This window comes from Salvelinus alpinus, chromosome 12 (assembly GCF_045679555.1).
Source record: "Salvelinus alpinus chromosome 12, SLU_Salpinus.1, whole genome shotgun sequence".
NCBI classification, from domain to species: Eukaryota; Metazoa; Chordata; class Actinopteri; order Salmoniformes; family Salmonidae; genus Salvelinus; species Salvelinus alpinus.
Window position 1 is genome coordinate 61,453,459 of NC_092097.1, and position 23,384 is coordinate 61,476,842.

A 23,384-nucleotide genomic window follows, 5' to 3' on the forward strand; every position below is an offset into this window, starting at 1 on the left:
CTGTGTCTGTAGTCAGATAACTGTTCCTGAAGGCTGTGTCTTTAGTCAGATAACTGTTACTGAAGGCTGTGTGTAGTCAGATAACTGTTCCTGAAGGCTGTGTCTGTAGTCAGATAACTGTTCCTGAAGGCTGTGTCTGTAGTCAGATAACTGTTCCTGAAGGCTGTGTCTGTAGTCAGATAACTGTTCCTGAAGGCTGTGTCTGTAGTCAGATAACTGTTACTGAAGGCTGTGTGTAGTCAGATAACTGTTCCTGAAGGCTGTGTCTGTCGTCAGATAACTGTTCCTGAAGGCTGTGTCTGTAGTCAGATAACTGTTCCTGAAGGCTGTGTCTGTAGTCAGATAACTGTTCCTGAATGCTGTGTCTGTGGTCAGATAACTGTTCCTGAAGGCTGTGTCTGTAGTCAGATAACTGTTCCTGAAGGCTGTGTCTGTAGTCAGATAACTGTTCCTGAAGGCTGTGTCTGTAGTCAGATAACTGTTCCTGAAGGCTGTGTCTGTAGTCAGATAACTGTTCCTGAAGGCTGTGTCTGTCGTCAGATAACTGTTCCTGAAGGCTGTGTCTGTAGTCAGATAACTGTTCCTGAAGGCTGTGTCTTTAGTCAGATAACTGTTCCTGAAGGCTGTGTCTGTAGTCAGATAACTGTTCCTGAAGGCTGTGTCTTTAGTCAGATAACTGTTCCTGAAGGCTGTGTCTTTAGTCAGATAACTGTTCCTGAAGGCTGTGTCTTTAGTCAGATAACTGTTCCTGAAGGCTGTGTCTGTAGTCAGATAACTGTTCCTGAAGGCTGTGTCTGTAGTCAGATAACTGTTCCTGAAGGCTGTGTCTGTAGTCAGATAACTGTTCCTGAAGGCTGTGTCTGTAGTCAGATAACTGTTCCTGAAGGCTGTGTGTGTAGTCAGATAACTGTTACTGAAGGCTGTGTGTAGTCAAATAACTGTTCCTGAAGGCTGTGTGATGGAAAGTAACACAGAAGACTGATAAAGCTCTGAGAGACACGTTGACAGCAAACGGTACAGGTGGAATAACATACAGTTAACTGCAAAAATACCCAAAACACCAACAAAGTGTCTTACAATCAGATGTTGGGCCACCATGTTGGGGCGGCAGCGTGGCCTAGTGGTTAGAGCGTTGGACTAGTAACCGAAAGGTTGCAAGATCGAATCCCCTGAGCTGACAAGGTACAAATCTGTCGTTCTGCCCCTGAACAAGGCAGTTAAACCACTGTTCCTAGGCTGTCATTGAAAATAAGAATTTGTTCTTAGTTACCTAGTTTAAATAAAGGTAAAATAAATAAAAAAGCACAAGCTGCCAGAACATCTTCAGTGCAACTTGGCCTCGATTCTACAAGTGTCTGGAACTCTATTGGAGTGACATCATTCTTCCACGAGAAATTCCATCATTTGATGGTGCTGGAAAACACGGTCTCAGGCGCCACTTCAGGGTTGTGATCTGGTCTGGTAACAGACGACCACCGTGGCACATCGTTTTCATGCTCATCACAAGCACCAGTGACCACTGGTGCCGCCAATAAAGGTGTAATTTAGATATAGCCATTGAGACGCCAATAAAAAGGTGTAATTTAGATATAGCCATTGAGACGCCAATAAAGGTGTAATTTAGATATACCCACTGAGACGCCAATAAAAAGGTGTAATTTAGATATAGCCACTGAGTGTCCAAAACATTAAGGACTGTACTCTGTAGTCACTGTTCACGTATTAGTAAAGATAATTGGGAACACACACAACCCATTAAAATTGTCCGCGGAAATCTCTAAATAACACAAAGTCCTTTCTCCACCCAGTGATCCAAATGGCTTAAATAATAAAATCACAATTGAAAGATATTCTGGGTTTTAATTCTCCATAGAAAAGAGCCATAAATCAATTACAACCATGCAATTCTGTAGTACAGATCAGATTCACATCATTATGTATTGTAAATGGAGTTGGATCTAGATGTGGACAGCAGTCTCTCCCTCACTCCAGGGTGAAGTTTCCCCCTAGGTACAGATCTAGGATCAGCTAGATCCCCAATTCCCCAATCCTAATGTTAACAATTAGCGGGGGGGAAATGCAAAACAGACCCGAGACCAGCGTCTATAGGGGCAACTTCAGTCTCCCTCACCACCTCAAGGAAGTCAACAACACCATCTGAGTTAAAACGACACTGTCCTGTCCCCTGGTGGCGGAAAATGGAGCTGGTTTTATTGGTAAACGGCCATGTTTCTTTATGATGATAAAAAACTATGCTGGTAACACGATTGAAGTTGTAGGTTAGAACTTTAACATAATAAAAAGTAACATCCCTCAAGTCAAAACATTATTTTGAAATGGTCCGAGTCTTGACTACCATGGGTTGTTTGTCATAACTCAGTCGGGTAAGACGGTGTCAAACAAGATGTCCTCTCAACGTCTTGTGGATGTTGTGCGTCAGTTTCTCTGGGAGGTTTTCAGCTTCCTTCTCGCATCCTTGTGTTTTTTACGGTACTCCTGGGGGGGGACGGGGGGGGGGACATCAGAAAAACATTGGTGAATTATCGTATAAGTACTTTTTTTTGCTTTACTGACAATCATTATTTTACAAAGGAATCATTTTAGTTATATTGAAAATCATATTTCATGTAATTTGACAGACTACTATAAGCAACCATTTTCTAAAAGTAAGTGTAGAATAGTTTTAAGTCCATTAAAGTGTCAGACAGACAGGGCCTGACCTCTATGAGCCCGGTCCTCTTCTCCTCCCACTCCTCTCTTTGGTCCTCCAGCTTGGATGACCTGCAGAACGCTTTAGGCCCCTCTGATTGGACAAAAAAAAAAAAAAGTGTGTCATGTTGATATTGTGTTTATATGTTTAATACTTTGACATTTTTTAATTTTTATTATGTTGAAACGTAACACACAGTTCCCTTAGCAGAGCGTGTTGTGACTGCTAAACAAGGCCTAACGTTACCTTTTAACCGTTCATCGTCGGGCTGGAAAAAGAAGAAGGCCTTCTTTGAAGTCAGCGGCGCTCTAATGAACAGAAAGAAACAGTTTTACAAAATCAATACACTGATAGCAACCCATCTAATGACATCATAATCAATATCCAGAAGTTCCCAGGTTGACTAAATAACGATATTATTTTCTATCAATAACCATGATGTATTTACCTTGTTACTGTACCGATACAGGTAAACAGGGACCTAACTGTACCGATACAGGTAAACAGGGACCTAACAGTACCGATACAGGTAAACAGGGACCTAACAGTATCGACACAGGTAAACAGGGACCTAACAGGTAAACAGGGACCTAACTGTATCGATACAGGTAAACAGGGACCTAACTGTATCGATACAGGTAAACAGAGACCTAACTGTATCGATACAGGTAAACAGGGACCTAACTGTACCGATACAGGTAAACAGGGACCTAACAGTATCGACACAGGTAAACAGGGACCTAACAGGTAAACAGGGACCTAACTGTATCGATACAGGTAAACAGGGACCTAACTGTATCGATACAGGTAAACAGAGACCTAACTGTATCGATACAGGTAAACAGGGACCTAACAGTATCGACACAGGTAAACAGAGACCTAACTGTATCGATACAGGTAAACAGGGACCTAACTGTATCAATACAGGTAAACAGAGACCTAACTGTATCGATACAGGTAAACAGGGACCTAACTGTATCGATACAGGTAAACAGGGACCTAACAGTATCGACACAGGTAAACAGGGACCTAACAGTATCGACACAGGTAAACAGGGACCTAACTGTATCGATACAGGTAAACAGGGACCTAACAGGTAAACAGGGACCTAACAGGTAAACAGGGACCTAACAGCATCGATACAGGTAAACAGGGACCTAACAGGTAAACAGGGACCTAACTGTATCGACACAGGTAAACAGGGACCTAACAGTATCGACACAGGTAAACAGGGACCTAACAGGTAAACAGGGACCTAACTGTATCGATACAGGTAAACAGGGACCTAACTGTATCGATACAGGTAAACAGGGACCTAACTGTATCGATACAGGTAAACAGAGACCTAACTGTATCGATACAGGTAAACAGGGACCTAACAGTATCGACACAGGTAAACAGAGACCTAACTGTATCGATACAGGTAAACAGGGACCTAACTGTACCGATACAGGTAAACAGGGACCTAACAGTATCGACACAGGTAAACAGGGACCTAACAGGTAAACAGGGACCTAACTGTATCGATACAGGTAAACAGGGACCTAACAGTATCGACACAGGTAAACAGGGACCTAACAGGTAAACAGGGACCTAACAGGTAAACAGAGACCTAACTGTATCGATACAGGTAAACAGGGACCTAACAGTATCGACACAGGTAAACAGAGACCTAACTGTATCGATACAGGTAAACAGGGACCTAACTGTATCGATACAGGTAAACAGAGACCTAACTGTATCGATACAGGTAAACAGGGACCTAACTGTATCGATACAGGTAAACAGGGACCTAACAGTATCGACACAGGTAAACAGGGACCTAACAGTATCGACACAGGTAAACAGGGACCTAACTGTATCGATACAGGTAAACAGGGACCTAACAGGTAAACAGGGACCTAACAGGTAAACAGGGACCTAACAGGTAAACAGGGACCTAACAGCATCGATACAGGTAAACAGGGACCTAACAGGTAAACAGGGACCTAACTGTATCGACACAGGTAAACAGGGACCTAACTGTATCGATACAGGTAAACAGGGACCTAACAGGTAAACAGGGACCTAACTGTATCGATACAGGTAAACAGGGACCTAACTGTACTGATACAGGTAAACAGGGACCTAACAGGTAAACAGGGACCTAACAGTACCGATACAGGTAAACAGGGACCTAACAGTATCGATACAGGTAAACAGGGACCTAACAGTACCGATACAGGTAAACAGGGACCTAACAGGTAAACAGGGACCTAACAGTACCGATACAGGTAAACAGGGACCTAACAGTATCGATACAGGTAAACAGGGACCTAACAGTACCGATACAGGTAAACAGGGACCTAACAGTACCGATACAGGTAAACAGGGACCTAACAGTACCGATACAGGTAAACAGGGACCTAACTGTACCGATACAGGTAAACAGGGACCTAACAGGTAAACAGGGACCTAACTGTACCGATACAGGTAAACAGGAACTTATTACTCGATGATTGATGTTACTCTGAAGCTGTAAGTAGTTAATGAAAAGGCAGGTGGCTATAAGGTATTACTCTGTGGGTGTAGTGAAGTCAGTATGTTCCTTGGCCTCCTCTTCCTCCTCCTCATCACTGCTGTCCTGGAAACGAGGGTCCACCTGCCATGACACCTTGGCCCCCTTGAGCGTCTCGATACGGTACTCCTCTGGAGAGGGACAACCAGAGACAGATATAGACACTAAACTTGACGTCAAAGATCACGCCACTGCTGTGGGTACTGACAACTGGCAGGTGTGGGGCTAGAGGGTCAGACCAGAGGAAACCCAGGGGGTCAGACCAGAGGAAACCCAGTAATGGGCCATCACATGGTCATAAAAACGACTGGTCCTGTCTAATGAGATTGAACAGAGGAAGATGCCGTTTACAGAACGCCAAGACTTGACCGGCAAGAGCAAAGACAGCTGGTTACATTAAAAGAAAACGTAAACACACAACGCAAGTACAGTCCATTACCTTTTTCAGTGTTGGTTTCGGCTGCCGTGTCACCCCCAAAGAATGAGAACTTGAAGCCTGACGATGCCTCTCCCTCATTGGTTAATAGGTGAGATGACACCATCACTGGATCTACTGCCATAGGCTGACTGGTCTCTTCCTCTTCTTTATCCCAGGCCACATTCTTCTCCTCCTCCTCCTCGGTTTTCTCCTCCTTGGAGATTCCAAACACCTCCTTCAGATCCATGGACACATCGTAATACATCTCCCCGGAGACCTCTGGCAGCTTCTCAGCCTCCTTCCGCTTCTTCTTCCTTGCCAGTTTACTGTGATTAACACACGGGACAAGAACAACTTAGTAAAACATGTACCTCACCTTCCTACCGTACCTCACCTTCCTACCGTACCCCACCTTCCTACCGTACCCCACCTTCCTACCGTACCTCACCTTCCTACCGTACCTCACCTTCCTACCGTACCTCACCTTCCTACCGTACCTCACCTTCCTACCGTACCTCACCTTCCTACCGTACCTCACCTTCCTACCGTACCTCACCTTCCTACCGTACCTCACCGCTGCACCTACTCTTTGTTTTTATGATATCCAAATGGGTAGTTACAGTCTTGTCTCATCGCTGCAACTCTCGAACGAACTCAGGAGAGGCGAAGGTCGAGAGCCGTGCGTCCTACCGAAACACGACCCTGCCAAGCCGCACTGCTCGCTTAACCCCGGAAGCCAGCTGCACCAATGTGTCGGAGGAAACACCGTACACCTGGCGACAGTGTCAGTGTGCACTGCGCCCGGCCCCGCCACAGGAGTCGCTGTTGCGCGATGGGACAAGGACATCCCGGCCGGCCAAACCCTCCCCTAACCCGGGCGATGCTAGGACAATTGCACGCCGCCTCATGGGTCTCCAAGTCGTGGCCGGCTGCGACACAGACTAGTATCGAAACCGGGTCTGTAGTGACGCCTCTAGCACTGCAGGGCAGTGTCTTAGACCGCTGCGTCACTCAGGAGGCCCCATGTACCTTACATTATTTAGTTTGTACAAGGATGACGTTAAAAGGCAGGCTAATTTGTGCGTAGTAGTCTGCGTAGTAGTCTGGCTAATGTGTGCGTAGTAGTCTGGCTAATGTGTGCGTAGTAGTCTGGCTAATGTGTGCGTAGTAGTCTGGCTAATGTGTGCGTAGTAGTCTGGCTAATGTGTGCGTAGTAGTCTGGCTAATTTGTGCGTAGTAGTCTGGCTAATTTGTGCGTAGTAGTCTGGCTAATTTGTGCGTAGTAGTCTGGCTAATTTGTGCGTAGTAGTCTGGCTAATTTGTGCGTAGTAGTCTGGCTAATGTGTGCGTAGTAGTCTGGCTAATGTGTGCGTAGTAGTCTGGCTAATTTGTGCGTAGTAGTCTGGCTAATTTGTGCGTAGTAGTCTGGCTAATGTGTGCGTAGTAGTCTGGCTAATGTGTGCGTAGTAGTCTGGCTAATGTGTGCGTAGTAGTCTGGCTAATGTTGTGCGTAGTAGTCTGGCTAATTTGTGCGTAGTAGTCTGGCTAATTTGTGCGTAGTAGTCTGGCTAATTTGTGCGTAGTAGTCTGGCTAATTTGTGCGTAGTAGTCTGGCTAATTTGTGCGTAGTAGTCTGGCTAATTTGTGCAAGGAATCACTGTTTGTACAAATGAAAACATTTGACTTCATCTAAAAGAAAATGCATAAAGGGCTTTTTGGTCCAGCTCTACAAATCACATTTCCTGATTTTCCTTTTGTTACTACGACAACGGGCTCTTCGTTCTGATGGCTCTTCGTTCTGATGAAGCGGCTACCTGTCTTTCTTGGGCTTGTCATTCTTAGTTTCAAAAGCAGCGTGCTCCTCTTTGGTTGGGTCATACTGCAACGCTGAGATATCTCTGCAACAACAGAAAAAAGCATTACAACATTAAACAAGCTGTGAAAATACAAAAAAATCAGAAATGAGGAACAAGAGCATTTGACGTGTATCAGAAACCAGGGTCCCCTAGTGCACTACTGTTGACCGGGGGCCCCCATAGTGCACTACTGTTGACCGGGGGTCCCCATAGTGCACTACTGTTGACCGGGGGGTCCCCATAGTGCACTACTGTTGACCGGGGGGTCCCCATAGTGCACTACTGTTGACCGGGGGGTCCCCATAGTGCACTACTGTTGACCGGGGGGTCCCCATAGTGCACTACTGTTGACCGGGGGTCCCCATAGTGCACTACTGTTGACCGGGGGGCCCCCATAGTGCACTACTGTTGACCGGGGGGTCCCCATAGTGCACTACTGTTGACCGGGGGTCCCCATAGTGCACTACTGTTGACCGGGGGGCCCCCATAGTGCACTACTGTTGACCGGGGGGTCCCCATAGTGCACTACTGTTGACCGGGGGGTCCCCATAGTGCACTACTGTTGACCGGGGGGTCCCCATAGTGCACTACTGTTGACCGGGGTGTCCCCATAGTGCACTACTGTTGACCGGGGGTCCCCCTAGTGCACTACTGTTGACCGGGGGCCCCCATAGTGCACTACTGTTGACCGGGGTGTCCCCATAGTGCACTACTGTTGACCGGGGTGTCCCCATAGTGCACTACTGTTGACCGGGGGTCCCCCTAGTGCACTACTGTTGACCGGGGGCCCCCATAGTGCACTACTGTTGACCGGGGGCCCCCATAGTGCACTACTGTTGACCGGGGGCCCCCATAGTGCACTACTGTTGACCGGGGCCCCCATAGTGCACTACTGTTGACCGGGGGCCCCCATAGTGCACTACTGTTGACCGGGGGTCCCCATAGTGCACTACTGTTGACCGGGGGTCCACATAGTGCACTACTGTTGACCGGGGGCCCCATAGTGCACTACTGTTGACCGGGGGTCCCCATAGTGCACTACTGTTGACCGGGGGGTCCCCATAGTGCACTACTGTTGACCGGGGGTCCCCATAGTGCACTACTGTTGACCGGGGGGCCCCCATAGTGCACTACTGTTGACCGGGGGGTCCCCATAGTGCACTACTGTTGACCGGGGGTCCCCATAGTGCACTACTGTTGACCGGGGGGCCCCCATAGTGCACTACTGTTGACCGGGGGGTCCCCATAGTGCACTACTGTTGACCGGGGGGTCCCCATAGTGCACTACTGTTGACCGGGGGGTCCCCATAGTGCACTACTGTTGACCGGGGGTCCCCCTAGTGCACTACTGTTGACCGGGGGTCCCCCTAGTGCACTACTGTTGACCGGGGGCCCCCATAGTGCACTACTGTTGACCGGGGGCCCCCATAGTGCACTACTGTTGACCGGGGGCCCCCATAGTGCACTACTGTTGACCGGGGGCCCCCATAGTGCACTACTGTTGACCGGGGGCCCCCATAGTGCACTACTGTTGACCGGGGGCCCCATAGTGCACTACTGTTGACCAAGGGCCCCATAGTGCACTACTGTTGACCGGGGGCCCCCATAGTGCACTACTGTTGACCGGGGCCCCCATAGTGCACTACTGTTGACCGGGCCCCCATAGTGCACTACTGTTGACCGGGCCCCCATAGTGCACTACTGTTGACCGGGGGTCCCCATAGTGCACTACTGTTGACCGGGGGTCCCCATAGTGCACTACTGTTGACCGGGGGCCCCATAGTGCACTACTGTTGACCATAGTGACATGAACTCCAGTGAGTTCTGACTGACCTGAACGTCTTGCCCTTGGCTGTAGGTTTATTAGGGTCAGAGGGTTTTACGTTGATGTTGAGGAGACTATTTAAGATGTCTAGACTTTTCTTCTTCTCCTCCACCAGCTCACACTCTTTCTCCGGCTGAGACAACTCTATCTCTGTCGAGGAAAATATAAAAGAGTAAACAAATCAAAAGGTACTGACAACAAAAATAAAAATAAGGCAGTGTCTGGAGAGGGTTTAGGAATAGGGGGTATTCACAGAGAAAGAACGAGCCAATAGGAGAGTTGATCTTCCTCACCTGGTTCCTCGTCATCGCTGTCAATAAACCTGTGATCCATCTGGAATCGCTGATCTGTTCCAAACCTCGACTGCAGTTGCATGAGCTACAAACAATTTAATTCATAAAACAGTTAAGGAAAGATGATAATAAGGTAGAAAATAATATATATATGTGACTGAATATGCTGTTTGCTAACAAGTTCTTGTTAAGTTGTTTTGGATCAAAGACCATCATTGTTATTACGTCGGCTATTTATATTTTTACAGATCAGACGATCTTAACCAGAGACTTACAGTTGTACTTTTTTCTTCTTTGTCAACAGTAGAACGTCAACAGTTAGCCAGACGGTCCCCATCAAAAAGTAAAAATAATGTAAATCTCTCTGGATAAGAGCATCTGCTAAATGACAAAAAATGTAAATAGCCGACGTAACAATGAGACCACGGTCATTTAGCAGACATTTTGATACAATAAAACTTAGAGAATAGGGTGTCATAGGGTGTCATCAGTCAGTGCCTACTGACATCAGTCAGTAGGCACTGACTGATGTCAACAGCCTGAAACGTGTCTAATGTCAGTCTAATGTCAATCTAATGTCAATCTAATGTCAGTCCAATGTCAGTCCAATGTTAGTCCAATGTCAGTCCAATGTCAGTCCAATGTCAGTCCAATGTCAGTCCAATGTCAGTCCAATGTCAGTCCAATGTCAATCTAATGTCACCAGCCTGAAACGTGTCTAATGTCAATCTAATGTCAGTCTAATGTCAGTCCAATGTCAGTCCAATGTCAGTCCAATGTCAGTCTAATGTCACCAGCCTGAAACGTGTCTAAAGTCAATAGTCAGCGAGACAACTGTTGTAATACCAGCTCACCTTCGCTCCAGCTTTCCCTTCAAACTGAGGTTTAATCTGGAACCTGTCCCCATCTCTCTTCTCCTCATCATCATCATCATCATCGTCGTCGTCAAACAGGTTGCTGCCCGCCAGCTTCTCAGATTTCTGGAACAGGTAACAGCTAAATGAACGTGTGAAACAACCAACGAGTCTGATCTCAGATTACCAGCCTGGGTACAAGTCTGTTTGTGCCATCCTGCCACTCTTTGTGACACCAAACAGGGCAGTGATGGCACAATAAGACCGGTACCCAGGCTAGTCAAACAACAGATATGAGACCATGCTACTAATCATGTGTTTAGTATGGTAAATAACACGTAACTGTTCAATAAAAACATTTCTTCGCAGGGTCGTAGGTCACGGATGTTATTTTACCGTGGTCCAATGACTTTCATACTAGTTTATGGTTGTAACCTTCGCCAAAAAACCAATTACCTTGTCTTTAAGGCCTGGTTTTCCTGTAGCGGCTGATTCTTCATCACTAGAGTCTTCCTCATCAGACTGGCTGTTCTGGAACAGTGTCTTCTTGGGGTTGGGAGGTTCGGGGGAAGTCTGTTCTTCCTCATCAGAGCTGAACTTGATGTGGTGTTTCCCATTAGCAGGTGAATCCTGATCAAAACACCATGAAATGGGTGAGGATTTTCTGACAAAATCATTTTTCTTATTTTGTTGAAATATTTACATTACTACATAGCAGAGTTAAGAACCAACAATAAAGACATTAACAAACAAAACAAAGTGTCAATGACAAATATCCCACATTAGATTTGCTGAGTTGGTGTACATTCAACAGGCTCTCACAGTCTTAATGCAGGATTAGACGTTCAACCGCATTCGCCAAAACGTCAAATTTAGAAGGTAAGGTTTTTTTCAATTTAATTTGATTTCACCTTTATTTAACCAGGTAGGCTAGTTGAGAACAAGTTCTCATTTGCAACTGCGACCTGGCCAAGATAAAGCATAGCAGTGTGAACAGACAACAACACAGAGTTACACATGGAGTAAACAATAAACAAGTCAATAACATGGTAGAAAAAAGAAAAAAAGAGAATCTATATACAATGTGTGCAAAAGGCATGAGGTAGGCAATAAATCAGATAATTACAATTTAGCAGATTAACACTGGAGTGGTAAATCATCAGATGATCATGTGCAAGAAGAGATACTGGTGTGCAAAAAAAGCAGAAAAGGAAATAAAAGCAGTATGGGGAGGGTGAGGTAGGTAAATTGGGTGGGCTATATACCGATGGACTATGTACAGCTGCAGCGATCGGTTAGCTGCTCGGATAGCAGATGTTTAAAGTTGTTGAGGGAGATAAAAGTCTCCAACTTCAGAGATTTTTGCAATTCGTTCCAGTCGCAGGCAGCAGAGAACTGGAAGGAAAGGCGTCCAAATGAGGTTTTGGCTTTAGGGATGATCAGTGAGATACACCTGCTAGAGCGCGTGTTGCGGGTGGGTGTAGCCATCGTGACCAGTGAACTGAGATAAGGCGGCACTTTACCTAGCATAGCCTTGTAGATGACCTGGAGCCAGTGGGTCTGACGACGAACATGTAGCGAGGGCCAGCCGACTAGGGCATACAGGTCGCAGTGGTGGGTCGTATAAGGTGCTTTAGTAACAAAACGAATGGCACTGTGATAAACTGCATCCAGTTTGCTGAGTAGAGTATTGGAAGCCATTTTGTAGATGACATCGCCGAAGTCGAGGATCGGTAGGATAGTCAGTTTCACTAGGGTGAGTTTGGCGGCGTGAGTGAAGGAGGCTCTGTTGCGAAATAGAAAGCCGACTCTAGATCTGATTTTGGATTGGAGATGTGTGATATGAGTCTGGAAGGAGAGTTTGCAGTCTAGCCAGACACCTAGGTACTTATAGATGTCCACATATTCTAGGTCAGAACCGTCCAGGGTGGTGATGCTAGTCGGGCGTGCGGGTGCAGGCAGCGAACGGTTGAAGAGCATGCATTTGGTTTTACTAGCGTTTAAGAGCAGTTGGAGGCCACGGAAGGAGTGTTGAATGGCATTGAAGCTCGTTTGGAGGTTGGTTATCACAGTGTCCCGTAACCCACTGCTCTGAAGGGTTACGGGTCGGGACGGGGCTCCGAAGGGTTACGGGTCGGGGCTCCGAAGGGTTACGGTTTGGTATATATATATACCCCAGACTATATATACACTCTCTATTTCCCTGGTATATACACCCCCCAGACTATATATACTCTCTATGTCCCTGGTATATATATATATATATATATACCCCGGACTATAGAGTACTATGTGTAAGATGTGTTATGATATCATGACAGTGATCAACAAGCCAATAGCCACCCCCAGATAACAACGTAAGCAGCAATCACACTGCTTACTGGTGGCTCTGACCAGGAGAAGGGCCTTGTACTGTGTTGTTGACATGTGACAGAGTCACATGCTACCAGTGACTTACCAGTTTAGCCAGAGCCTCCTGGATGAGCTTCTTCTGCAGTTCAACCTCCTTCTGCCTCTGTTCCTGAGCGGCTAGACGTTTCTGGTTGTCCTGCTGCTGAGCATCTACCACCGCACCAGCACTCTGGGGCTTCTTAGACACCTGCAACAAGTAATACATCATATACATCTACACTTTATTTAAAGTGCACTTATTTAGCCTTTTATTTACCCAGGTAGGTTAGGCTACTGACATAAGAGATTAAAAACAAATACAAGGCAATAAAAGAACAGAGATACGCGAACAGAGAGAGCGCGAACAGAAAGAGAGAGAGAGAGAAAACGAGAGCAGAGAGAGAGAGAGAGAAAACGCACACACAGAGAGAGAAAACGCACACACAGAGGGAGAGAGAGCGAGCCCTGGCAGTAAACCCCCAAAATACTAAAATAATGATTTTCCAGAGAAGATCCAGATCTCAGGGAATTAGACCAAAGTTCTCAATTGGTACAGAATTTAGAGTACTGCACAAACTACAATTACTGAGGTTTAAAAATAAGCTCAACTGGACCCCTTAATAAACCAATGAATGAACTGAGAGAGAAAGCACACAGGGCATTCTATGCCATTAAAAAGCAAATTCAAATTGAAATACCTTGGCTAAAACTAATTGGCTAAAACTAATTGAATATGTCATTGAACTAATTGCACTTTATGGCAGCGAGGTGTGGGTCCCCTCATCCAGCTGGTCCTGGGGCTGAGTTCACTAACCTGTTCTACTAACACACTGAAGCCTCAGTCCCCTCATCCAGCTGGTCCTGAGTTCACTAACCTGTTCTACTAACACACTGAAGCCTCAGTCCCCTCATCCTGCTGGTCCTGGGGCTGAGTTCACTAACCTGTTCTACTAACACACTGAAGACTCAGTCCCCTCATCCAGCTGGTCCTGAGTTCACTAACCTGTTCTACTAACACACTGAAGTCTCAGTCCCCTCATCCAGCTGGTCCTGGGGCTGAGTTCACTAACCTGTTCTACTAACACACTGAAGCCTCAGTCCCCTCATCCTGCTGGTCCTGGGGCTGAGTTCACTAACCTGTTCTACTAACACACTGAAGACTCAGTCCCCTCATCCAGCTGGTCCTGAGTTCACTAACCTGTTCTACTAACACACTGAAGTCTCAGTCCCCTCATCCAGCTGGTCCTGGGGCTGAGTTCACTAACCTGTTCTACTAACACAATGAAGCCTCAGTCCCCTCATCCAGCTGGTCCTGGGGCTGAGTTTACTAACCTGTTCTACTAATACACTGAAGCCTCAGTCCCCTCATCCAGCTGGTCCTGGGGCTGAGTTCACTAACCTGTTCTACTAATACACTGAAGCCTCAGTCCCCTCATCCAACTGGTCCTGGGGCTGAGTTTACTAACCTGTTCTACTAACACACTGAAGCCTCAGTCCCCTCATCCAGCTGGTCCTGGGGCTGAGTTCACTAACCTGTTCTACTAACACACTGAAGCCTCAGGACCAGAACATCCAATAAATCAGAATAAACCAAATTACAACACAATCAAAACAAATCTACATTGCTTATTGGGAAACACAAGCACAAAGCAAAATGCAGTGCTATCTGGCCCTAAATCGACAGTACACCGTGGCTAACTATTTGACCGTGGTTACTGATCAAAACCTTAGAAAAACCTTGACAAAGTACAGACTCAGTGAGCACAGCCTTGCCATTGAGAAGGGTAGACACAGGAAAACCTGGCTCCCTGTAGAGGAAAGGCTGTGCAACCACTGCACCACAGCAGAACCCGAGACGGAGCTGCATTTCCAGACAAAATGTCAAAAATAAACAATTAGAGAGTGTCATTTCCCCAAATTTGAAACCCTTAAAAGGTTTCAAAGACCTCTCTGATGAGAGTAGGCTACCCGTCCTGTTGGGGGAGGACGCAGAGAGCTGTGGGTTGGCAGCGCACTACATTGCTGCCTGCCAGAAGTTGAGGGACAGTGTCTGACAGACCAATCAACCTGCAATGTATGGTTATTTTGACCCTTGGTTATTGTTGTTACTGTTGTCCCGTTGACAATTTTGATTCTAATTTTTTTCCATATTGTAAATATCCAAAAAAAGCTTTGGCAATTTGTACATTGTTACGTCATGCCAATAAAGCAAATTGAATTGAGAGAGCACAGAGAGAGAGCACAGAGAGCACAGAGAGAGAGCACAGAGAGAGAGAGAGAGAGCACAGAGAGAGAGAGAGAGAGAGAGCACAGAGAGAGAGAGAGAGAGAGAGATCACAGAGAGAGAGAGAGAGATCACAGAGAGAGAGAGAGATCACAGAGAGAGAGAGAGATCACAGAGAGAGAGAGAGATCACAGAGAGAGAAAGAGATCACAGAGAGAGAGAGAGAGAGATCACAGAGAGAGAGAGAGAGAGATCACAGAGAGAGAGAGAGAGAGATCACAGAGAGAGAGAGAGATCACAGAGAGAGAGAGAGAGAGATCACAGAGAGAGATCACAGAGAGAGAGAGAGAGATCACAGAGAGAGAGATCACAGAGAGAGAGATCACAGAGAGAGAGAGATCACAGAGAGAGAGAGAGCACAGAGAGAGAGAGAGCACAGAGAGAGCACAGAGAGAGAGAGCACAGAGAGAGAGAGCACAGAGAGAGAGAGCACAGAGAGAGAGAGCACAGAGAGAGAGAGCACAGAGAGAGAGAGCACAGAGAGAGAGAGCACAGAGAGCAAGAGAGAGCACAGAGAGCAAGAGAGAGCACAGAGAGCAAGAGAGAGCACAGAGAGAGAGAGCACATACCTCAGCCTTCTGAGTCTTTTTAGCGGGTACACTGCTAGAGGCGTTAGGCTCCGACTCCAGACTGGAGGAACCACTGCTGCCACTGGATGTAGAGCTAGCCTCTGGGACACGCTTCTTCTCAGCCTTGGCTTTAGAAGTAGTTTTCAGTTTGAGGGATGTTGGCTCAACAGTTCTCTCAGCCTTGGCTTTAGAAGTAGTTTTCAGTTTGAGGGCTGGTGCCTCGGTTGTATCTTCACTATCCGAGCTGCGGGGAGGACGAGTTGTGCCTTTAGTTTCTGAGGGTTTTGCCACAGTCTTGACTAATCTGTCACGTTTCTGTTTCTTAGTGGACGTCTCCGTTTTACCGTCCTCCTCAACTTGTCTTTTTAGACTGCGTTGTCCGGCACTTTGTGATGACGTGGCTAAGAGAACCGTGGTCCCCTGGAAAGCAGGAAGAGATGTCGACGGATTCGTTTTCTTCTTCCCCTTCTTCTTCTTCTTCTCACTCACCTCGTCACTGTCGTCCTCTTCAAAGATGGCCGCCAGAATCTCCTCTGGTGTGTTTACATTTCCTGTCTTAGCCAGCGGTACAGGAGCCTTAGAGGCAGTAACCTGGGGTTCTATTCCTAGCACCTCAGACACACGATTTGGTCCAGGTTGTTGTGAATCAGATCCCGGATCGTCGTCGTCGCTGTCCTTGTCCAAGCCTTTTAAAAACGATTCTCTAACCAGCTGCTGCAGATCGTCCAGTGAAAACTCTAACCTCTGACAGTTAGTAAACATGGCTTCGTATTCAGAATCGGCGCTAGCCTCAGATGTATCTTCATATGATTCGCTGTCGTCAGATGATAATTCTGAAGGAGGGGTCTTCTTTTTAGAGACAACCTTCTTGACGATCTTTTGGGCTTTTGAAGAGTGAGAATCACTCTCTTCTTCCGAATCATCATCAGATTCTGAAGGGGTGGTGGATTTCTCGATAGCCTTTTTCTTAGGGAGGACGTTATAAGTCCTTTTGGCTTTTGAAGAGTTGGATTTTTCACTCTCTTCTTCCGAATCATCATCATATTCTGAAGGGGTGGTGGATTTCCCGATAGCCTTTTTCTTAGGGAGGACGTTATAAGTCCTTTTGGCTTTTGAAGAGTTGGATTTTTCACTCTCTTCTTCCGAGTCATCATCCTCACTATCACTCTCTGGCGAAGGGGCCTTCTTTATAGGGAAGACTTTCTTCACAGCCTTTTTGGGGAGGACTTTGTTAGCCTTTTTTGCTTTAGTTCTGTCTGTTTCCAGGTTGTTGGTTTGCTTATTCACCTCAGCTTTCTCCTGTGTTTTCCTGACCTCAGGCAGTTGGTCCTGCTTGGTACCGCCGGGTGTTTTCCTGGAGTTGAGGATCTCATCCGTATCAGCTGAGTCATAATCCTCCTCGTTCTTCCCAGAAGACTCACCTGGAAGCTGGCAGACATCTTTAATCCTGTGCTGCGTAAAGAATGTTCTGGGTATGTAGTTATCGCCTACCACCTCCAGGTTGTCTTCATCCTCGTCTACTACCGGGCCGTCCGCCGGTGCACTCCGTTGTGCCAACATCCTAACGGCACCGTCGGAGTCATCGCCACTGTCAAAAACACACACAGAGGTTTGTGTGTGGAGTTTCTTAGAAGCCGGTGTCTGTTTAGGTTTAGTTGGAGGTCTGGTTTCTCCGTTAGACTTCTGAAGCGTTGAACCTTTCTCCGAGGTACCACAGGACTTCACACTGTCGGACTGTCCATTTGCAACGACTTGGTTCGTCGTTCTGTCTTTCTTCTTTTTAGCAGGTGGTGTTTTTTTCTGTGGAGGGAACTCTCCTCTTCTCTTCTTACTGATGTCGTCGTCTCCGCCTGACATTTCCCACGTTAGTTGGGACACGGGCGTTGGGTCTGGGACCTCAGCTGAACTCTCTAGTTTCTTGATGTTGTGGCTGTGTTTCGACGGATCATACTTGATGAAGTGATACTGGAGTCAAGGGGAACTAACATTCTGTTTTTTTGTGACAATTCAAATAAATATTTGTCACGTGCGCCGAATACAAAAGGTGTAGGTAGACCTTCCCGTGAAATGCTTACTTACAAGACCTTAACCAACAATGCAGACTATTTTTTACAAAAAATACTTCCTAAAAAAAGTTATATATAAAACAAAACTGTAACAAGGTTATATACAGAGGGTACCGGTATAGAGTCAATGTGCGGGGGTGCAGGTTAGTCGAGGTAATACATGTAGGTAGTAGGGGTAAAGTGAATATGCATAGATTCATTGGCGCCCCATTTCCTGTAGTCTACAATCATCTCCTTTGTCTTGATCACATTGAGGGAGAGGTTGTTATCGTTGTCTGTGATCAGGCCTAACACCTTCGGCAAATTGAATGGTGTCGGAGTCGTGCGCTACCAAGCAGTAGTGGGTGAACAGGGAGTACAGGAGGGGACTAAGCACGCACCCCTGAGGGCCCCCTGTGTTGAGGATCAAGCGTGGCGGATGTGTTGTTACCTACCCTCAACACCTGGAAGGTGGCCCGTCAGGAAGTCCAGGAACCAGTTGCAGAGGGAGGTGTTTAGTCCCAGGGTCCTTAGCTTAGTGATGAGCTTTGTGGGCACTATGGTATTGAACGCTGAGCTGTAATCAACAAACAGCTTTCTCACGGGTTTAAAACAATATTGACAAGTATATCGAGAAGATAAGAATCTGTAAAAAAACAAACACGCACCATCACTAAACGATGACCAGGAAACGAGACAGGAATTTCTACTTTTACTACGTTTTTTCTCTCTCTCTCCAGATTGGACCATAAAAAGGAAACTTGGGCGATTTGAAAAGGATATTTTGTTCCTTCCTTGGCACTTCAGATTAAGAACTGGGAGGACTCGTCCAAATTTACTCACAACCCAATCCTAGAAAAAAAGAAGAAGAATTGAGAAATAACACAAAAAACATGGATGTTCAAGAAGACCACAGAACAGCCATTCAGTACTGCGTGTATTCTCTGGTACAGTACAATAATAACCTGGGTCTCAGAATGCTTTGCATGACCATTGTCGCACCACATGACAATGACCATAGGAGTTGTCACAGTCAGTACAATTAGATCTGGCACCAGTCTAGTACAATAATAAAATACAGACAAATATATCCACACACACACACACACCTTGTGCCCAGGTATCTCTGTCCCAGGAACGGCTGCTTTCATATGGAAGTTCTCCACTCCCGCCTCCTTCATAGACTCCACTAGTTTGACTTTGTGGTTGACGATTGGTGACTTGATCTTCTCTGCAGCTTCATGACGCTCCTGAGCTAATCTAGTAGTAGAAAACAACATACACATCAATTCAATCCTACTGTGTACACAAGAGTTGGCCAACCCTCCTCATGAGGAGTGACACTTCCTGTAGGACTTTGGTCCAGCCCTTAACTTTGTTCCCCTTCAGGACTTTGATTCGCCGAATGAAGTGTTAGTGAACAGGGCTGGAGCAAAAGCCTGCACATGTAGTAGCGCTCCAGAAGGCCGGTTGTCAACTTCTGATGTAGATACATCACGACGACACTTGTTGAGAAGATACCCAGGCCTACAGACGACACTTGTTGAGAAGTGTCGTCTGACGAATTGTGCGTCGATCCGTGGGGCGACGCACAATTGGCATAGCGTCGTCCGGGTTAGGGAGGGTTTGGCCGGTAGGGATATCCTTGTCTCAGTATGTATAAAAAAAAATAAAAAAATAAAATAAAATAAAAAATGTAATAAAATGTATGCACTCTACTGTAAGTCGCTCTGGATAAGAGCGTCTGCTAAATGACTAAAATGTAAAAATGTAAATACCCAGGCCTACAGACGACACTTGTTCAGAAGATACCCAGGCCTACAGACGACACTTGTTCAGAAGATACCCAGGCCTACAGACGACACTTGTTCAGAAGATACCCAGGTCTACAGACGACACTTGTTGAGAAGATACCCAGGCCTACAGACGACACTTGTTCAGAAGATACCCAGGCCTACAGACGACACCTGTTCAGAAGATACCCAGGTCTACAGACGACACTTGTGCAGAAGATACCCTGGCCTACAGACGACACTTGTGCAGAAGATACCCTGGCCTACAGACGACACTTGTTCAGAAGATACCCAGGTCTACAGACACTTGTTCAGAAGATACCCAGGCCTACAGACACTTGTTCAGAAGATACCCAGGCCTACAGACGACACTTGTTGAGAAGATACCCTGGCCTACAGACACTTGTTCAGAAGATACCCAGGCCTACAGACGACACTTGTTGAGAAGATACCCTGGCCTACAGACGACACTTGTTCAGAAGATACCCAGGCCTACAGACGACACTTGTTGAGAAGATACCCAGGTCTACAGACAACACTTGTTGAGAAGATACCCAGGCCTACAGACACTTGTTCAGAAGATACCCAGGCCTACAGACGACACTTGTTGAGAAGATACCCTGGCCTACAGACGACACTTGTTCAGAAGATACCCAGGCCTACAGACGACACTTGTTGAGAAGATACCCAGGCCTACAGACGACACTTGTTCATAAGATACCCAGGCCTACAGACGACACTTGTTCAGAGATACCCAGGCCTACATTACGTTTGTAGTGAAACACAAATAGGAATATCCTTACTTGTGTAAGAAGGTTTCTCTGGCCTGCTCAATTTGTATTGTTCCACCTTTCCATTTGGTCTTGTTCAGCACAGTCATACCTAACAGGGACACAACAGGGACACAACAGGGACACAACAGGGACACAAAGACAGTTAGAAACATAACTAATTATCTGACGTATCAGAATGTGTATAACAGATTATGTTTGAGAGAGGATTTAATAAAAGACACCTACATTTCTTAAAATCAGCATCAGTAATTTCTAAATTGATATATCCAAAGGTTTTATAAGGCACTCCTGCGGAAGAAGAACAGACAACACATCATTACAAATGACAGTAAAACTGCTGTGGAAATACAATCAATGTCAGCACGGGGATTATCCCTACGAAGCTCGCCGTCACGTATCAATGTCAGCACGGGGATTATCCCTACGAAGCTCGCCGTCATGTATCAATGTCAGCACGGGGATCAGCCCTACGAAGCTCGCCGTCATGTATCAATGTCAGCACGGGGATCAGCCCTACGAAGCTCGCCGTCATGTATCAATGTCAGCACGGGGATCAGCCCTACGAAGCTCGCCGTCATGTATCAATGTCAGCACGGGGATCAGCCCTACGAAGCTCGCCGTCATGTATCAATGTTAGCACGGGGATTATCCCTACGAAGCTTGCCGTCATGTCTCAATGTCAACACGGGGATTATCCCTACGAAGCTTGCCGTCACGTATGCAGGTATGACAGTACAGGGATTATCCCTACGAAGCTCACCGTTACGTATACAATTATGACAGTACGGGGATTATCCCTACGAAGCTCACCGTCACGTATGCAGTTATGACAGTACAGGAATTATCCCTACGAAGCTCACCGTTACGTATACAGTTATGACAGTACGGGGATTATCCCTACAAAGCTCACCGTCACGTATACAATTATGACAGTACGGGGATTATCCCTACGAAGCTCGCCGCCACGTATACAATTATGACAGTACGGGGATTATCCCTACGAAGCTCGCCGTCACGTATACAATTATGACAGTACGGGGATTATCCCTACGAAGCTCGCCGTCACGTATACAATTATGACAGTGCGTGCGGGTATTTAAACAGTAATGTTACGTTTCAGGGTATTACATAGAAGTGGGTGAGATTGGTACTCGGCCAGTGACTGTACCCATTTCAGCAGCTCGTTTTCCCGCGTTGGAATCCGTAATCGGTAGATGGTTCTGATGAAAAGGGCATTGTTTGCATTGCAGAGCCCAATAAAGTATTACATCTAATTATTTGATGCTACCGCCCCCTTCTACGTTCAAACGAAACACGGAGTCCATGTTGTGTCTCTCTTATCACATACACGTGTCTGTGTTTCACACCTGTTTGTCTCGCTGATCAGCCTGGCATTTGGGCAACATGCTGCAGTAGATGGGAAGTAGAACGTAGCATCATGGTGGTAGCATCAAACAATTGGATATAAATAATTTATTGGGCAACGCTCGGAGATGAAAGTGATCTTTCCATCAGAACAGTCGACCGATTATAGATACCTTCCACCGCGGGATACGAGATACCTTCCACCGCGGGATACGAGATACCTTCCACAGCGGGATACGAGATACCTTCCACCGCGGGATACGAGATACCTTCCACCGCGGGATACGAGATACCTTCCACCGCGGGATACGAGATACCTTCCACCGCGGGATACGAGATACCTTCCACCGCGGGATACGTGCTGCTAAAACAGGCACTGCTACGGGTCGTGGCATAACCGCAAAGTTGTTGCTATAGATTGCCATTAGACTGTAATTTATTTATTTAATTAATGAAAAGGTTTAATAAATTGGGCTACACAGGGATATGATCATCACTGATCTGATCCTAGAAGATGTTGGGGTAGTGTGCGTACATACCTTCATCATCTCTCCTGGTCCTGAGTTCCACATCCTGGACATCACCAAATTTACCAAATCTGTCTTTCAGATCCTTTTGAGTGATGGTGTGGCTCAGGCCACCGATATATAGACGTTTCATGGTGACTGACTCCTCACGTTGACAGATCTGTCAAAGAGAACAAGGTAAAACCTATCAGCTAGCTAAGTAAAGTTCCGCATCGCTAAACCTAGGTGCGAGACCGATTGCACTATCAACTCTAGCGGACTAAACCTCACTATCTTAAAAGTTGGTGATGTTCATCATAAACTAACGGAGCCGAGACCAGACTTTGTGGACTGTAGATCCGACTACATTAAATTTGCCCAAGGTCAACAAGTAAAATATAAATGATGAAACTCCCACATATGTTTGTCCTCTGTAGCTGCCTGCCTGTTTTTGTTTGCTGAAATCCATACTTTCGCAATAAAAGTTTATTAAAATAAAACCAACGACTGTTTGCGCATTGCTTTTCAGCGCAAATGCCCGTGTTGCAATTGAATCTCACCAAGGAAACAGTCGGTGGTCGTATTTGATTAACGAGCAACTACAAGAAGACAAACAGTTACAAGGTGGGCATTTAATATTTATGTTTGTTTAAGTATTGACTTTGGGCGAAACGATGTAATCTGAGCTAGATTCCACAAAGCATGGCATCGGCTCCACGCCGTTAGTGAATTTCAGAAACTTCCTTTACCGTGGAGTTTAATCCGTTTATATCAACACCAAAAACAACAGTACGCGTTGACATAAGTACCTTGCTAACTGGACAAGTTGAACAAATTGAGGCAGAAATCCAAATGTGTAAAGTAACAGATTAAATGTGTTAATCGATCCGAAATGAACATATATATTCACAAACTGTTTACCTCAGTGTTGGAAATTCACACGCATCCAGATGGTGGTACACGAGAGTTACACGAGAAGATTCCGGCTACATTTGTGAACACATGTGTTTGGTTCCGGAGTTTCATGGTTCCGCATTGTGTCGTCGGGACTCTGGGGTTGTATGTCGGGGACGTTGGCTTTCAAAATAAAATAAAATAAATCCTTATCACACAAGTATCATATC

The 23,384-nt window shown here is 46.1% G+C and overlaps 1 protein-coding gene across 2 annotated transcripts; it reads right to left on the bottom strand.

Annotated features, from left to right (window-relative positions):
- Window positions 1–1,840: 1,840 nt before the first annotated feature.
- On the bottom strand, window positions 1,841–23,332 carry nol8 (nucleolar protein 8). Of its 2 annotated transcripts, none has more exons than XM_071337024.1 (18): window positions 23,182–23,332; window positions 22,294–22,441; window positions 20,615–20,677; window positions 20,399–20,477; window positions 18,912–19,062; window positions 18,586–18,654; window positions 15,758–17,716; window positions 12,972–13,112; window positions 10,970–11,143; window positions 10,514–10,639; window positions 9,660–9,744; window positions 9,375–9,516; window positions 7,500–7,583; window positions 5,707–6,011; window positions 5,269–5,398; window positions 2,957–3,018; window positions 2,721–2,803; window positions 1,841–2,496 (listed from the first exon to the last, which is right to left on the bottom strand). In XM_071337024.1, the coding sequence occupies exons 2-18, from the start codon at window positions 22,412–22,414 to the stop codon at window positions 2,437–2,439; spliced, it is 3,834 nt and encodes a 1,277-aa protein (XP_071193125.1). In that variant the 5' UTR covers window positions 22,415–22,441; window positions 23,182–23,332; the 3' UTR covers window positions 1,841–2,436. The 2 variants fall into 2 exon arrangements, with proteins under 2 accessions (XP_071193125.1, XP_071193126.1); XM_071337025.1 differs by having other exon boundaries at window positions 23,070–23,194.
- Window positions 23,333–23,384: the final 52 nt, after the last annotated feature.

Coding starts and splice junctions, on each gene's coding strand:
- nol8 (XM_071337024.1), bottom strand. CDS start 22,414: ATGAAACGTCTATATATCGGTGGCCTGAGCCACACCATCACTCAAAAG. Junction 20,678..22,293: donor GACCAGGAGAGATGATGAAG/GTATGTACGCAC, acceptor CTTCTTCCGCAG/GAGTGCCTTATAAAACCTTT. Junction 18,655..18,911: donor CAGAGATACCTGGGCACAAG/GTGTGTGTGTGT, acceptor CTTTTTTTCTAG/GATTGGGTTGTGAGTAAATT.